This window comes from Leptonotus elevatus, chromosome 12, assembly GCF_054856555.1.
Source record: "Leptonotus elevatus isolate MCC_2025b chromosome 12, RoL_Lele_1.0, whole genome shotgun sequence".
NCBI lineage: Eukaryota > Metazoa > Chordata > Actinopteri > Syngnathiformes > Syngnathidae > Leptonotus > Leptonotus elevatus.
The window spans coordinates 8881501-8898479 of NC_141250.1; the positions used below are offsets into that span (position 1 = coordinate 8881501).

At 38.5% G+C, this 16979-nt stretch overlaps 1 protein-coding gene across 2 annotated transcripts in view; it reads right to left on the reverse strand.

The window, feature by feature from the left end:
• Positions 1–16979, reverse strand: part of il1rapl1a (interleukin 1 receptor accessory protein-like 1a) — a 233804-nt gene that overhangs the window by 198643 nt on the left and 18182 nt on the right. For both annotated transcript variants that reach the window (XM_086091901.1, XM_086091902.1), the window contains exon 2: positions 4502–4609. In XM_086091901.1, the coding sequence (XP_085948027.1) occupies positions 4502–4589 (88 nt within the window). In that variant the 5' untranslated portion in view covers positions 4590–4609. The remainder of the gene's footprint in view (positions 1–4501; positions 4610–16979) is intronic.

A 16979-nucleotide genomic window follows, 5' to 3' on the forward strand; every position in this document is an offset into this window, starting at 1 on the left:
GTTTTCCACATCAAAAGTCTTGCACTCTAAAAACAGTTGGATCAAAAATAAACTCAAATTGTGCACATACAAAAAAAAAGGACTGACACAACTTTTTGAATTATTCAATCCCCACCATCACAACCCAAAACACACACACACAAACATATATTTCAGTTGCTTTGTGGGTTATTAATTGAATTTCATCCAACTTTTTTAATAACTCAAAAATACAGGTTGGTTCATTTTTAACCAAATTCAATTGGGTTATTCAATCAACCTAAAAAGTTGGGCCAAATCAATAACCCACAAAACAACCCAAAATGGAGTTGCTTTGTGGGTTATTAATTTGATTTGACCCAATTCATTGAGTTAAATAACTCAAAAAGTGGTTTAAGTTTATTTTGGACCAAATTCAGTTGGGTTACTCAATTAACCCAAAAGGTTGTGTCAAATGAATAACCCACTAAACAACCCAAAATTGAGTTGCTTTGTGGGTTATTCATTTAATTTGACCCAATTCATTGAAAAAATTGGCTTAGTTCATTTTTGATTCAATTATATCAGCTACTTCAATTAACCCAAAATGTTGGCTCAAAGGAATAACCCACACACAACCCACGAAAATGGTTGCTTTGTTTAAAAAAAAAAAAGGGGGTGGGGTTGGTTTGTGTGTTATTAATTTAATTTGACCCTACTTTCTGGGTTAAAAGTGGGGTCTGATGGATTTCTGTAACAAATTATAATCAAAACATTCAAAATTGATGCTCCACCCATCGCCTGCCGAGCAGCAGCCAACCAGGAACGAGCGCGAAACCAGTCCGCAAATCAGGAGAAAACCACATTGTGTTAAACACATCAGTCAGAATGACAGAAAAAAGGACAACAATGGAGGACAACAAGCGTATCACTGTATTTACAGTAGGAGAGAGACCATAAGAAAACGGAGACCGCATGGTGGATGCAAACGTTAGTTGTTTGAGACTGTGGAACCCAATCATGAGTTTTTGGAAGCAGGAACTAGAATAACAAATGAGAAGACTCTGATTCTGGATCATCAGTCTTTTGGTGGGATGCTCTACATTCCATTCCTTCCATCCCTAATATTTCCGGAAGAGAGGCAAGCCTGTCAAAGTGCCATTAAATAGCCAAGCAACAAAGTGGCACACTGTCAACTTTGACCTTTAGCTGCAGCTATTATTGACTTCCCCTGCTATCAATATTTGACCCAGAGGACCCACTTGATCGAGAGATGGTATAAAAGGAAATATTAGGCATGATCGTAATCATTGATTAATCATTCACTCGAAAATTGGTAATTAGTTTCATTAAAAATGCGGTCAAATGTGTGGGATTGATTGCTAGCTAACAGCAACAAGATTAATACCAGGGAGGTGCATATAGAAATATATTATTTAATTGGCCACGTGTCCGTCTTTGACTCATCAGGCATCACAAAATCCTTTAATGCGGATACGTACACATTTTGCAAGCTCTTCACTTTTTACAATTTTTGACATACTTGAGCATTTTATACCCGCATTCTATTTGTAAATTGTGAATTTAAAAAAAAAGAAGACGTGAAGTCCAGTGCAATCTGTACATTTGAAACAGGATAGCTGATTGGTTGAGATGTAGAAACATGTCCTGGATTACAGTTCAACTTTTGATTTCAACTATATTTGGTGTATAGCCTACAAAATTGCTCATCTTTCAGGCACTTCCAAAACTGATTTCAGGAACTGAACACCATTTTCAGAGCAAACTGCCTTTGTCATGGTGGAAGTGCATTAATTATGCATTTGTTGCCCTTCTGCTGAGTGGAGTAGCCAATGGTAAGTAAAATCTTTAGCTTCGGATTGCTATGCAAATGACTTCTCGGGAAGATGAGGCGTTGGATGGATGGATGAATTTAGATAGATAGATAGATAGCCACATGCTGCTTCATCAAGTTTTAAGCTAGACATGCTCATGTACAGTGTTTGAAAGAGCTAAACGCTCATATGCATTCACCAAAAGTTCTCACTTTCAGTTTCCTTTTCCTCTTGTGACCTTTGCCTTTGTTACCAATTGATAGTCAATTTGCTGGCATTTAGAAAGCAAAATGACTTGACGTTAACCCTTGGCAACCCAGTCGCTGCCAAATTGGATCATTTGGGAGCTGTCACTCACTGCAGATGGAAGGGGGTCGAGCTAATGCCGCGTTTCCACACCTGGCAATTTGATTGTACAAACTCCATGCCTTTACATTTGTTGCTGTGAAGGCTCCCAATGTACAACTGTTTTATGCAACACTTATCAACCACATGGAAATGCATGGGTAAAAAAACAAGTGTTTACATTGAACATATTTTGTTTATATACTTACATGCAGTATACTGTATGCATATACTGTGTGTGTTTTGTTTTGTTTTATTCATGTTTTCCTTTTGGACACACATCCGAAAAAGAAGGGCTGACGGGTAGAAGCCATTGCTTATTAGTACCCCCGTCCCTATTGATTCTTACTATATGCATCAGTCATATACATTGTGTATATATACTCTAGATTTAAAAAAAAAAAAAAGTACAAACAAATATTAAATATGAACATACAAGTTACAAGTGACTTTTTGTGTTGAATGGGCATTTTCTAATTAGATAAATTAAAACACAAGAAGCAGACATTTTAATCAAATATATTCCCATTTTTAACAAAAACTTGTAGAAATTTTGAGGTAAACATGGTCGTAGTGCATTCTCATAATACAAATTTGAATAGTGGATATGAATGTATTGAGACTATAATATCTATTAAAACTGTAACTTACAGACTTTTGCAGTTTCCTTGTGCCATTTACAGCTTCAACTCAAAATTTGGCCAGGGTATGATTAATTTTATGGCATCGTTATAGTCCTTATCATGATTGTATAAATGAATGGGCTATTTTAACCAACATAATTTAGAATGTGTAAAATCATCCCATCAAGACTTTTTTTTGGGTAAAAAAAAAAATCATTCATTCAAACAATTCCTGGAACTGACTGATTAAAATGTGTGCTTTGGCTTCTGTCAAAAGCGTCCAATTTATCTTGTATATTTTCATAAACTTGTCATCTAATTAAATGGAGACATAATTAACTGCAAGGATATATAACTCAATCAATGTTTTAATCAAGAGTGGAGGCCAAAATCCTGCTTTAAAAGCTTGTGTCACACACACACGCACACACACTTTATAGTCTGCGTGTACACGCACACGCACACACTATTGTGTACACAGAGGACAACGTTGGCAGGAACCATCACAAATGGCGGCTATGCGCTAACCCTGGACACAAGTAATAATAATAATAATAATGCATTGGATTTATAGAGCGCTTTTGTAGACACTCAAAGACGCTTTACAATGGAATGGATGCATTATTCATGCGCTCACACATTCACACTGTGGTGGCGCTAAGCTACTTAAGTGCCCTGGGGCAGGCTGACGGAAGCGTGGTTGCCAGTGTGCGCCTACAGCCCCTCCGACCACCACCAATAATTCGCACCTTCCATGCACCAGTGTGAGCAGCACTGGAGGCAATGTGTGTGAAGTGCCTTGCCCAAGGACACAGGACATGGGGTGAGCGGGGATCGAACAGCCGACCTTCTGGTTACTGAATGACCGCCGCTACACCCTGAGCCACGGCCGCCTCAAGTCAAAGTGTTGAATGTCACCAAAGCACTTAAACCGTTCTCAAATTCCACATTGGTACCTTGAGTTATGATGTTGTATGTGTGCCTTTAAAGGACGTGGCATAGGGAGTGACATCAGGAAAGTGGACATTATTCTACTGTATGTATTTGTGAGTTAGATTTTTTTTTTCCAGTCAATATATTTTCGGGTCACAACACAAAGCAAAAAATAATTAATAGACCAAGCAACTGTTTGTAACTCGAAGTTGGGGCGCCAAAATAACATACAGTGAAAATCAGCACATAATTAATACCAATTATAAATGGTGCCAATACAAGTCTTATTTTAAGGTATCGGTACTCACGGCGGTGACCGATACCACTATCGGCCGCACTCCTGTGGCCGTTTTACGATCAGGGACAAGAAATTAGAAATGATATGAATACAAAGTTGCCATTAACTTGCATGCAATTTCAAGGAAAATTATATATTGGGATACATAGGTCTTTCTTTAAAATCTTCTGTCATTAATGGGTGGGGAATTGTATTTACTAGCGGTATCGGCATTTGGTATCAGTAGTGGTATCAAAGTGGTATCAAACATCCCTAATCCTGACCACGGTGCACTACAGCTACAAATCAGCATCCGCATCTTAAACATGCACAACTTGGAAACATATTATTCGAAGGGCACATTCTGCGTAAAAAAATCCCTGCTTGGAGTCAGTCATGCTATTTATATTCAAAAGCCTTGAATAACACCACCCGTCTAAAGAAGAGACAGTCGCAGATAGACTCATTAGAACATTGCGGTATGCAAGCACAGCGCAGGGTTGTCGCCGTGGAGACGGATTGTTAAATACCTGAGCCTCTCTTGGAGACCACCTTGAGACACTTTGACAGTGTGGCATAGAGCAGAATCAGCAGAGGGCCGGGAGGTCTCATCTTCATCCCTATCCTCGCCTCGCAGTCTGGAAGAAGAAGAAGAAGAAGAAAAAAGAGGGAAAAACAGATGAGAGAGCGCTCCTACATGAGTGGATTCCACTGGCTAAAACAGCAGGGTACGAATAGAACATCACATTCAGGATACCTTCTCATTTTTTAAACTTTCTTCTTATCATTTTGGGAATAAAACTTAAAAAATGGTCACACAAACATAATTGTCTACAATGACACGGGGCAATTTGAAAAACTGTAATATGCAAATCATTTCATAGAATTGAGATGCATCACAAAAAATATGTTTCCTTCTAGTTACTAATTGTGCCAATAATTAACAGCCAAAAACGTCCATTTTGATTATTTCATCATCTGTTGCGTCTCAAATCGCGCCAAGGTTCTCGCCAAAGTCTTGGCCAAATCCTGTATTACTTGGGCGACATTTTGGTTTCATCAAGAAGTAATCAAGCAATTGGAGTGAAACGTATTGTAATTGGAGTGAATTGCACCGTATCACACCTGCTCCCTTGAAAACACACAATCATGTTGTGCTGTAATCCAATATTTATTACAGTAGTTCCTCAAATAGTGGCACCCTTCTAAATTCAACATGTACTTCATTTACTTAAGACAAATAAGAGTGAGGTAGCCTATAATGCCCCCCTTGAACAATTATACACAATTTGAATATCAACTCAATACGCTAACACATAGACAGGTACATTTATTCATGCCTTTCAATCATCCATCACACATCCGAAATATTGTTGTTGCTACGTCCTGTTTTTCTTTTCCTCCTTTGAAACTTTGCACTGTCCAAAATGGTAGACGCGGTTGTCCCCCGCCCCACCCAGAGAAGGAACGTTCCAAACACTAACACATCGGCCCACAATTACACGATTGGACACTCACGGCCGCACTTCCCACGTTCTCCTGGGGTGTACTTTCTGTCTCGTGATTGCAAATGGGACAGGTTATCATAGCCAGAGGATATATTTCACACTGAAAACCATTCCCCGAGATGCTGACGAATCAATAAAGAAATAATTACACGTGTAAGAAACACCACTTTTAATAGCCGTCGTCATTAAAGCCAGGCGAGGGAATTTCAAATCATTACCTCTTGACTAACCGAGTTACAGCAAATATCCCTCCTATATCCCTTATCGACTCATCTATCATATTAATTGACAGAGGTTAGCCGTTCTCAACACCTCATCATCTCTGAGTAAGTGACATCATCCAACATGTGGTAATTATGCTCTAATAGGAATCTACCAAATTAGAGCCAGTTGCTGCTCTATGGGTTTGATGTTAAATAAAAATAGAAAAAGAACAAAAACTGTAATTAAGGAGGATGTTTGTTAGCTTAGAGCGCTAGCTGATGTCACCTTTTAAAATTCATCAAACGACAAAAGCAGAGGCTTTATATAGAAAATAAAGCATGGATTAATGAAATAAACAAGAAATGATGTGCAGGATGGGCCACTCATCAAAAAAAAGTGGAACGCAGACCTCAATCAAAGTATTGTTAAAAAAAAAAGGCTCATATCAATTTTAGATAGAAAAAACTATGAAATGTGTGATTTTCCGGATAATTATTATTATTTCAAGAAGCCTAAAACTAAATAAGAATAAAAATACAATAAAATAGCCAGATCCTCTTTTGACAGTAAACTTGTTGAGAGTAACAACACCCTTGCCAGGTGCAGAATAATATCATGTATGTATTTGTTATACTGAATCAAATTCCCATTTATTATTGGCACATTCTTCTTCTTCTATACAAAGCGAGGTCAGTGAATCAACAACACCTCTGCTGGTTGTAGCCAAGTAGTGCATTCAATTTTGTTTCAGACACAATTAACTAAATATCGACATCATTGTTAACCTCCTGGGCCTAACTTATGAACGGTCAAAATAGTTACATTCAAATAAATAATTATTATTGAAAAGTTTTACTTTCTGCCATCAGGACCAAACTGTCAGGTCAATGATCGAAACAATCATCTGCGTAGAATGTATCTGTAGAGTCGGATATACGGGAATCCATCCGGAAGAGTCTTGAATTCTCAAGTCACATCATGTTTCTGTCAGTATGTATGAGAACACGCAACAACAGAAGCCAATGATCTGGAAAGTTTAACAAGAAGAAAAAGCGGAAGAGGAGAGGACCCTGGCATTTGGAGAGGAGAAAAACCAACGTGGAATGGGGAGCCAGCGAGCTGCAGCAGGGGTCACGTGTCAAGCAGATTAGCATAGCTAATGAAAGGAGCCTCTCTAAGCGTACGTTTGGACAAGAAGCCTTTCTCTCCTCAATCATTTTCTTTTTTTATATCCACACAAAGAGAACACAGCGCACTGCAGAAATACCATTCTGGCAAACACTGCTGTGCGGATGTTTATTTTTTGCCTGTACTTAATGGACTTCAAATCAGTTGGTGATTTACTCGCTGATTTGAGCTACAGTTGGAACCCCACACAGTCCTGCAATTATATGTCTACAAATGGAGGCACCTGCTCCCTTAAAAACACATTAAAACATTAAGGAAATGAACATTGTACTGTGAAATGGGCCACTTGTCTATGAGGAGCTAATTCTGTGCTATAGTCCACTGAATATTACCATATTTACTTAACTAGACGCCATGCTGTAATCATTTGCCAGTTGTCCTCATTAGCTTAAGACGAGTGGTGAAAATAACAGGCGGTATCTATCTGTAGCATCTCATTTAAAAGATGTGATGTTACTCCTGTCGAGCCCATTTGAACACGCTAACCAAAAAAGCAGCATTCACCAAATTACTAGTCAGTTTCTCAGATTTGACATCACCTTGTGTTTTGTTTTAAAGACAATCAGATTTAAGTAGACCGACGTGGTCACTCAACGGTGTCGTGTTAGTCCATGTTCATGTGACAGGCAGCTATTCCACTTAATGCTATTTTATTTTTATTTTTTATTTTTTATTTTTTATTTTTTTTACTCATTTAACACTTGACCCTAATTGACTGAGCAGACATTCTGAACAGGAGCTAGGAAATAATTTTGTGTCTAGCAAGTATGCTAATTTAATATAAGTCCAAAAAGGCCTCCCGCCTAATATGAAATTCCTAAGTGTGCTGTCAATGAGTTCAATGTGCAGTGTTAAAATGATTTTACTTGTGGAAATTGTGTTTTTTTTTTAACCTCGATTAGCACTCGATTAGGCACTGACGTGATCGTTCTGAAATGTTGCGGGCGTCCATGTTTGTGTTCAAGTTTTTAAATGTAGCTTCCCAATTGCAACCAAAAGCTAACTGAAAAACTGCGTAAAGTCTTTTTTTTCTAAGAATCTGCTATCGAACATTTTGTTGAAACAATAAACATGTTTGTTGAGAGGTATGTCATTGAAACTGAAAAAATAAGGCTGTGGTTAGACACGTAAATAATGCTGGCTGAAGAGGATATAACCTGTCGCTACCAGACTTCCATTTGGCTAGGCACAATATATATTGTGTTGAGTAGGCTGTGTTAAGTGTTAAGTCCTCGGTTTACGGGAGCATTAAGCTCCTCTGATGGCAACATAACCCAAATTGGTGTCCTCATCCAAATTACGAGCACATACTTTTGTGAGTCTGCTTATTTTTTGGAAAAGGTTAGGAAATAAAAATTGGCCAGAAAGTCTTGGTTGATACGGACAATTAACAATCACGGGTAACAAGGGTTTCAGTCTAACCTGTGATTGACAAATTAATAGAGTAAAAATGTGTTTGAATGTTTGTGTAGTGTACATGTGAATAGTTAGCCCTCCGAATGAACCCAAGCACAGTTAACAGACCACCTCCTTGAATCCCACCAGAGAGCAGCTGCACAGTAGACACAGTTGGTCACACAAGCAAAACAAAGTGCACTAATTAGCCAGGAGTTTATTTCGGTGAATGCCTCCTAAATAATGTCATTTGCATCCCTTCAGTGACCACACTGTAGCTGTCCAACATGGGAAATACGCCAATTATACTTTGATTCGCTCGACCGGAGCCTCAGACTGGAAGCGAGCGCTAGGATTGAAAAGGAACAATGTTGCCCCGCTCATGTCACGGCTTCGCAAACACAGTGGGACTCAGCTTCTGCCAGCCATGACGTCACCCGCCTCACATCTTAACGCACACACACAGAGGTGCATTGTGCACCTTGGAAAAAGCGAGGAAAACACCGGACACCCTTTTGTTGAAGCACCACAAAGACGCAGCTCAAAAATAAACTGTAGAACGTTTTGCTCATTATTGGGAAAATTGAAAGAAAGCCAAGGAGACATGACGAAAGACTTCGGAAAAGTATAGAAACTGCACTTGAGTAGGGTTTTAATCATTTTGGCACAATTTCACATGATATACAGTAAATATGGGCTGAGTATCGATTCTAATTTCCTCAAACGATTCAATTTCGATTTACAAGAGTCCAGTTTGATTGGATTTTTTTCTGATTCAATTCAATTCCCTTCAACTCAATCCGATGCCGATTATTATGGCACATCAATTCTTCCTAAATGTCAAGATCATGATAAAAACTCCACAAATGTAAAATTCAAAAGTACATTTTGTGGAGGCAGTAACTGGTCAAATGATTCAGTTTATTAATGAAAGTAACACGTTATGATCACTTAAGTGTTACACAAACATTGACATCAGCAAGGGTGAGATGAAAATAATCGAATTCAATAATTGTAATATAAATTAATAATACTCTGAATTGTCTTAAAGTGCAATAAATCAGCCCTTTCATAAATGTAAGAAAAATACTTTAACGATAAATTCATGTGAATGGTAAATTTCAAGAAAACAGTAAGATACAAAAAAATGTGTCCTTTAAAATTCTTATTTCTTAAGAATTTATGAGGAAAAAAAGATATATAAAATAATCAATTCATGGTTTTATGAATCAATATTGGGCTTGAAAGGAAAATCGATTTGATATATCGATTTGTGTTTTTTTTTTTAAACCCAGCCCTAAATAATCTGTTCTTTTGCAATTTAGCATTGCCCATCTGTATGGGATACCTGATTTTGATTTGGGCTTATTCAGGTGAATTCCTAATTATGCTGTTGTCAAAATGTGAGCACTGGAACTCACTTAAAATGATATGGTTTGGTTTCCGCTAGCATGGTTGTTGAGATTTTATCATACATTTTTGTCTGTAGAAATTACGGCCACCCATTCTTCTTCTTGATTTATCATTCTGACATTTGGGCACAATTTGAATGTATGCTACTGACACCTACAGGACTTAAGTGGAACAGTACTCCACTTGTTAGCATTAGCTACCTCTCGCTTTTGGCTCTATCATGGGCGATTAACTCGCTGTGAGCTGGACTCTGAAATGAACCTTACAGTGTATGCCCAGCTTGACTCCCTCCACAGTTTTGAAAATGGCGTCTTGCCTATCCCGCCTCAAAATGGCACAAATATGTATTTTATTTGTTCTGTTAGCTCTCAGGGAGTAGGAAAAATGGCACATTGACAATTTTCCATACACAGCAGAGAGGCAGATATGCTCGACTCGTCAACATTTCAGGGGGGTGATCCCTGGGAAAATAACTTCAATTCAAAGTCCTCAGCTCAATTGTGTGGGCTAGTCGGTAAGCCAAGCACTTCCGTTATCTTTCTTCCCTGATAAAGAAAAAAAAAGAAAGCAGAAGGCAGACGAGTGCGATGATGTGTGCACGCTTCATGCATGGCCGCCGCCTGGATCTCACGGCATGTCTTTGCGCACACCCTGAAACACACCTGCTACCGACGCCTCCGAGGAAAGGCGCTCGCTTGCTGTTGTTGCGCTGTCGAGCTAGCGGCAGGATGTCGTGTAGCAACCACAGCACACATCTGCACTACCCGTCTGTGTAAAGATGTTGCGTAGGCAATTACGGAGAGACGGATATGTCTTGTTACAGTCATACTAAAGAATGAGTTTCTTCTAAGGTTACTGTGCAGTAGGCTTCTGCCCATGCTAAGTTGATTGGAAACATCTGGAGCAGTTTCACCTTTCTTCAATTTTTCAACTACTTCCAATTGCTACCGGGACCGAGCGAAAAAGGTTGGATAACGGTGAGTGCATTGTTTTATTTAGCGCTGTTGAACTGTCAAACAAGATAGCATTTAGCATTAGCTAAAGTAATAACACAACCCACCTGATTGACTAGCATTTTTTTATAATAATAATTACCTTATCTTTTAAATGGTTCCTGGTGAGAATTTGTTGTTGATTTAATTTTCAGCACAATTGTAGTGTCTCAGTTTTTCATTTTGAAAATCGAATCACCTTGGTCTCAATGTGCCTGAAAACTATGTCCCAGGTGTAAAAATAAAATAAATGTTTTCATATGAACGAGCAAAGCCCACTCAGAAGCGTCAAAAAAGTCCCCATTTTCACCAATAAACACGTCATTTGGTAAAAATGGTCTATCATGACAGGACACATGAAAAAGTATTAAAGACCTATGTATAAAATTGAACATAGCATCTGCTATTTTGGTTTGAATCAACTACAACTTTTTTTTCAAATGTAACATCTAATGTGGGCGGAGCATGCCATCAAGGTTGGAAGATCATTTTGAGATTCTCTATGTAAAAGTTTGTTTTTGTTTTTCACCAGATTGCTGCTAAATTTGAATCATGTAAACTAGAGAGATGGGGGGGGGGGGCAATGGTGGCTGGAGCACATTAATAGGCGCCCCTACAGTCACAAATCCATAAATGTGCCAATAGTAGGCTCCCATTTCTGTCAACGTATAGTCCGCATCGAGTCTGCCCAGATTTTTTTATGCCCCGTGGGCATGCGGTATTAACTTGAACTATTATTTCTTAAATGGACAAACTGCTAATGGACTAAGAAACATTCCTTGCAAGTACAGAGAGTATTTTAAACATTATGTGCCATGAATAAGTAATGACAGGAACTATTTATTATCGGAATATAAGGCTTAATAAAACAAATACTTGAGGAAGAAAATGTGCTCAGTTCTAGAAGTGGGTGGAAAGGGCACTGCTCTGAGCACAAAGCTGTAAATAAAAGAAATTAAAAGTTTCTCCCGCACACATTCAGTACTTCAAGGCCAGTAGTACCTCTTGATCAATAATGCATGAGCGATAACTGTGGAAAGTTAAATGAGAGCTGGGCAGGTGGAAAAAATAGTATGAGATCATAGAGCCGGTGTCATGGGATGAGCATGTGCGTCTCTGCTGTATAGGAGGGCCGTATGTACAGCATAGCAGGCCCCCGTTCCGCGGAACGCTACATTATTGATATGCTATGCGGTTAGCCGCTGTTCAGAGAAACCTTTGAAGCGATGCAGCGAGAGACACATGAATTGATATTTAATTCAATAACGCCGCGCAGCCGCCTGAGTCAAACAACGCAATTAAGGGGAATGAAGAATTATTCAAAGCAGACAAGTTATGCTAGAAATGATACTCATATCCTGTACACTCTTTTGGTGTTACTTAACTTTTTAAGTTCCATGTTACAAACACCACGAATGATGTATTGGTGCATGTCAATCATTACAGCAGCTTCCCAATGATCCTGATAACACACAATGCGATCATCATTACTGCAGCAGCCTGATCTGCAGCTCTGCCCGTGGTTAAAAACACACCACTTGGATCAACTACATTATCCCTTAAGAGTAGTAATGGCCTTCGATAATGCATTCAAAATGTCATATTTTATCTGCTCACGTTATCAATCTTCCAAGTGTGACAGACAGAGTGTTGCAAAAATACGTTTGAACTTTTCAAATGATAAGCACAACGTGGCAAACTCCTAGCGAACTTAATAGTGGTCAAAAAACAGTATTGCTCCATGTCGAATTACAGAAACTGAAACTGATGAGCAGCTGCTACCTAAATAGTCTCGTTTAGGAAACAGGGGTGACATTAGTTTGAATTTTGTCAACCAAAACTAAACATAAATCATTTTGTCAACGCACATTTTTCATCGGATTAAAACTAGACCAGACTAAAACCGTCATTAATAAACAATAACTGGGACTTTATGCTACCCAGATGTGGTATCATAATGATGGTAAATACATGTCAAGTAGAAAATTGCACGCGAACGCCCCCTCATGTCGTATTTTCCACTGGACAACTGGGAATTGATTTTGATACCCGAGTTTCCGAGTTCAAATTAGAACTAGTGTTGTTCAGATACCGTTTTTTGGCCTCCGATACTTTACGGGTTTTTTTCTCAACATGGAGAAGCTGTCCTGCCATTGGTTCAGAGCATTCAAGGGCCGATAGGATATCTTAGCTCGGCATGCAGTGAATGTCGTGCATGAGCAAGACACAAGATGCTGCATCCAAAACCCTATATTAGCGTCACAATTAATGGTATCGGCATGTTACTTGCTCACCGATACCACTGTTTTAATGCAGTATCGGAACAACACTAGTTTCAACATGGCGGAGAGCGCAGAAGGATTCGTGAATGGCAAGAAATATTAACACTTATAAGGGTGTTAACGTCCGCTAGCAGGCTGTTTTAGAATCAACGCAGTTACGTAGCATACACAATTCAATGTCTTGTCCTTTGCAACTCATTATTTGCCGTAATTGTTCGGTTTTACGAGCAAAGGGTACATCAGCTGCTTGTGTATTTTTAACAACAAACGCACGTGCGCAGAACTCGTAATTAATAGTAATAGTTTCCGAGTGTTAAGGTCCATCTTTCCCATAGCACAAGAAGGCAGGGTAGATCGGTATGCATTTTCGTCGACTAATTAAAACGAGACGAAAATCTATGGACATTTTAGCTCTATAAACAAAAATTCGACAAAAATTATATCATTTTGTATAATCTTGTCTCTGCTAATCTGTCATTGCGACACTGTCATGTGACACACAGTGACACACCCCCTTTGAAATATGCAGCTAGTGAGGGCAACGTGCGCAAACATGGGACAGATGGGAGGTGGATTAAAGAAAAAAGTCAATTATAGTTCTAATGTTACATTAATCCAACAGCTATGACGTTCCAACAATAATGTTAAATCGACCGCTAACTAACGCTGGCTAACTCACTAGCTCGTAGCATGGAGGCATAGTGTGGTAATTGTGTGTGGAGTTTGTGTGTGTGGAGAAAACGTTGACAGTTTTTGTTGACTAACACTAGATGAATAAAATTATGTTTTTTGGACTAAAGCAAGGACTTAAATGCTAGATTTATAGTCGACCAAAAATGGACAAAATAAATACGGGATGAGGTTGACAATGGCGGATAAAATTAACACTAGGTGACACCTAGTGGCCATCTTGGTGACCCACATGCATGTACACAAAATGGCTCCTACAACCAGTGTCGGTATCAGATACCCGGTCTTATTTCAAGGCATCTGCACTTGCGCCAGCGACCGATACCAGTATCGCTGTGGCCGTTTTACAATCAAGAAATTAGATCTAGAAATTACAAGAACAGAAGATTACCATTAATTTCGTGCAATTTTAAAGGGGAAAAATGCAATATTGAGATGGATAGGCCTTTCTTAAAAATATATGTCCGTCTCGACACTAGTAGAGTTCATATAGCTGACTTTTTATGTAGATGTGTTCGATCCCCAACCAGTGGTCCAATAAAGCCGCTGCAGGTGCAAAGTCAACATAAAAAAACAAAAAATAAGGGCCAGTTCAGGAAGGGAATGAGACAAAACAACTATGTCAAACAAACATGAATGTTGCTACTACTCAATACAATACTTGAAAAAAACCTATTTGCACCCATAGCATTATTTGTTGCCACGGCAACGTAAATCACAGCCGCCGATGAATGATGAACTGGGTCGAGCCAAGCAGCAGATGTTTGTTAAACGCTTTTGACCACAGGCAGGCCTCGCTCCTCTCCAGAGGCCGCCCATAGGAGGTTGGCGCTAACAAGCAAGGCGCACTGAGCTATGCCCTGCCTCCGTCCCATCATGCACCGCTCTCTCACTGGCTGGCTGAGTGAGATTAATTACCGAGCTGTCCTAAACTGCTTCACATCCTCGCTGCTTCGTTTGTTCCGTCCGACAGTAGACATGAGCCTCTAGCACCTATTGAAGCACTTAGGAAACTTCCAATGTGGAAAATAACTGATAATGGTTCATCATGTGCTATTTTTCACTTACTGGCGAACAAAATGTGCTTTTCTTGTATTATGTCTTTAACTCTGGCTTTTGGTCATCTCTGAGGGAAATGTATTCAAGTTTATTTTCTACTCCAGTACCTCTGCTGCTGCTAATGAGTGACAAGTACACTCATAGAGACGAAGATGAGTTCGAGAGAACAAACCATTTGGTTATTCTTCCTGTAATGATTAACTTGTATCTTGACCAATGATGGTTTGAACAGCAAATGGGAATCTGGCTGTTGCCATTTTAGTGTTTGCATTCAAAGAAACACAAAAAGCATAAAGCTGTATTTTTTTTAAAATTATTATTATTATTATTATTTTTGTGTGGATACTTTACCACACTCTGCCTCATTTGAATGCATGATAAACACAACGAAGCTTCAGGAGCGAAGCTTTTCCCCGAGATCAGCGGAGGTTAGAGCGAGCTGCGAGGTTGTTGTGTCACACAAATACATTGACGGGATTGAGGAGAGAAGCAAGCGAGGCATTTCCTCGCAGAGCCAGTTGATTTGCTCTCAGCTATGTTGCTCATTGTCAGCCGTCTTAAGGATGACTGGCTTGTAGTCAATGCTGTCTTTGATGGCAGGCACAGCCAAGACTTAGCAGCCCACCAGTGTCGCCACACAGACATTCCATTGTAATTTTTGAGATGTGCTGTATCCTTCTTCATTGAACCAAAAAAATCAAGCAATTCTAAAAACAATACATTTAAGCACGTTTGACTCCATGATCTACTAATTTCTGTATCTTGTTTGTGCAATGTTCCATCCTTTGTCCCCTTATAGAGTATCATCACATTATTAGTAGTACCATCATAATGCTAATACTTATGGAGGACCAAAACTTCTAAATAAATAAATGAGTAAATACTTTTTTTTTTAAGTTAATTAATTTAATTTAAATTCAAAAAAAATAATATAAATGGCAATAAAAACAACAAAATATAAACATAAATAAATACATGTGTATGTAATTTTGGAATTACATTTTTTATATCCATTTTTATTTTCACTTTTCGTCATTTATTTATTTATTTAGTCATTTATTTATTTTTAATTTTGGCAGTTTTGGTCCATAATGCCAGGACGAAATGTTATTCAAATGAAGGGGCAGCCTTAAGCGTGTCTTGGGTTGGTTCACCACAACTTGCGACTTGAGTTGCTCGACAAGAAGTCGAGGTGACAGTGGACAAGATAGTCGTCCATTGCTGGAGCTCTAAAACATGACTAAATAAATAATTACATGACTAGATACAAATAAAAAATAAAGACTAAATGTGAAAATAAAAACGAATTTAAAAAATATAATTCAAAATCGAATATTTAAAAAAAAAATTCCATGTATAATTATTTTAATTTAATTTTCGAATTATATTTTTTAAATTTGTTTTTATTTTCACTTTTAGTCATTTATTTATTTTGAATTTTGGCAGTTTTGATCCTCCATAAATACTTGTTATACCTTACTTTGAAAATCACTGTACGTTTTTGGGGGTTGTTGATTAAACTTGAAAAAGAAGGAAATGTAATAAATATATATGTTTTCTCATTACATGTTAAACGCCAGAAAAGAAGTATACTAGGGGACGCAATTTGTTTCAGTTTTGTACTTCATTTGTTTTAACACACAGTCAACATTAGTTTTAAAGTGACAGTGTGTAGAATTGAGTGCCATCTAGTGGTGAACTAATAGAACGTAACCATTTTGAAGCATGTGCACTATGATGCCTCAGAGGCACATTTTGCAATCCTACCACCATTTACTACCACTTATTTGCAGTGAGCGAGCCAGCAAGCAGGATGGTGAGCAGGAGCTAGCAAGGGTGGCGAGCAAGAGTGGCTAGCAAGAACTCGCTGGAGCAGCTAACAATACCGGCTAGCAAGAGAAGCTATCAAATCTTGGAGAATTGCACATGGCTATTCTTTCCTCTTTGTTAAATTTAGATGAATTGAGAGGTGAATAGTAGAGCAGCCAAATAATAAGAGCAATACATTATAAAGCATGTTTTACATGTTGGACAGGGAAAGTAATTACAATCTGATGGTGGTGTGCTGTGCCATGAGGGTTGCAGCGACATATCACAATGTTGGTATTTTTATATTACACATTAAAACTACTGAACGTAGAATATTCTATTTCGAATCGCTACTGCCACCTGCTGATGAAAAATAAAACTGCACATTCCGTCCTTCACATACACACCACACACATTATGTCACATCCGCAGACAGGACGCGGGAAATTTTAACCCAAATCCAGTCTG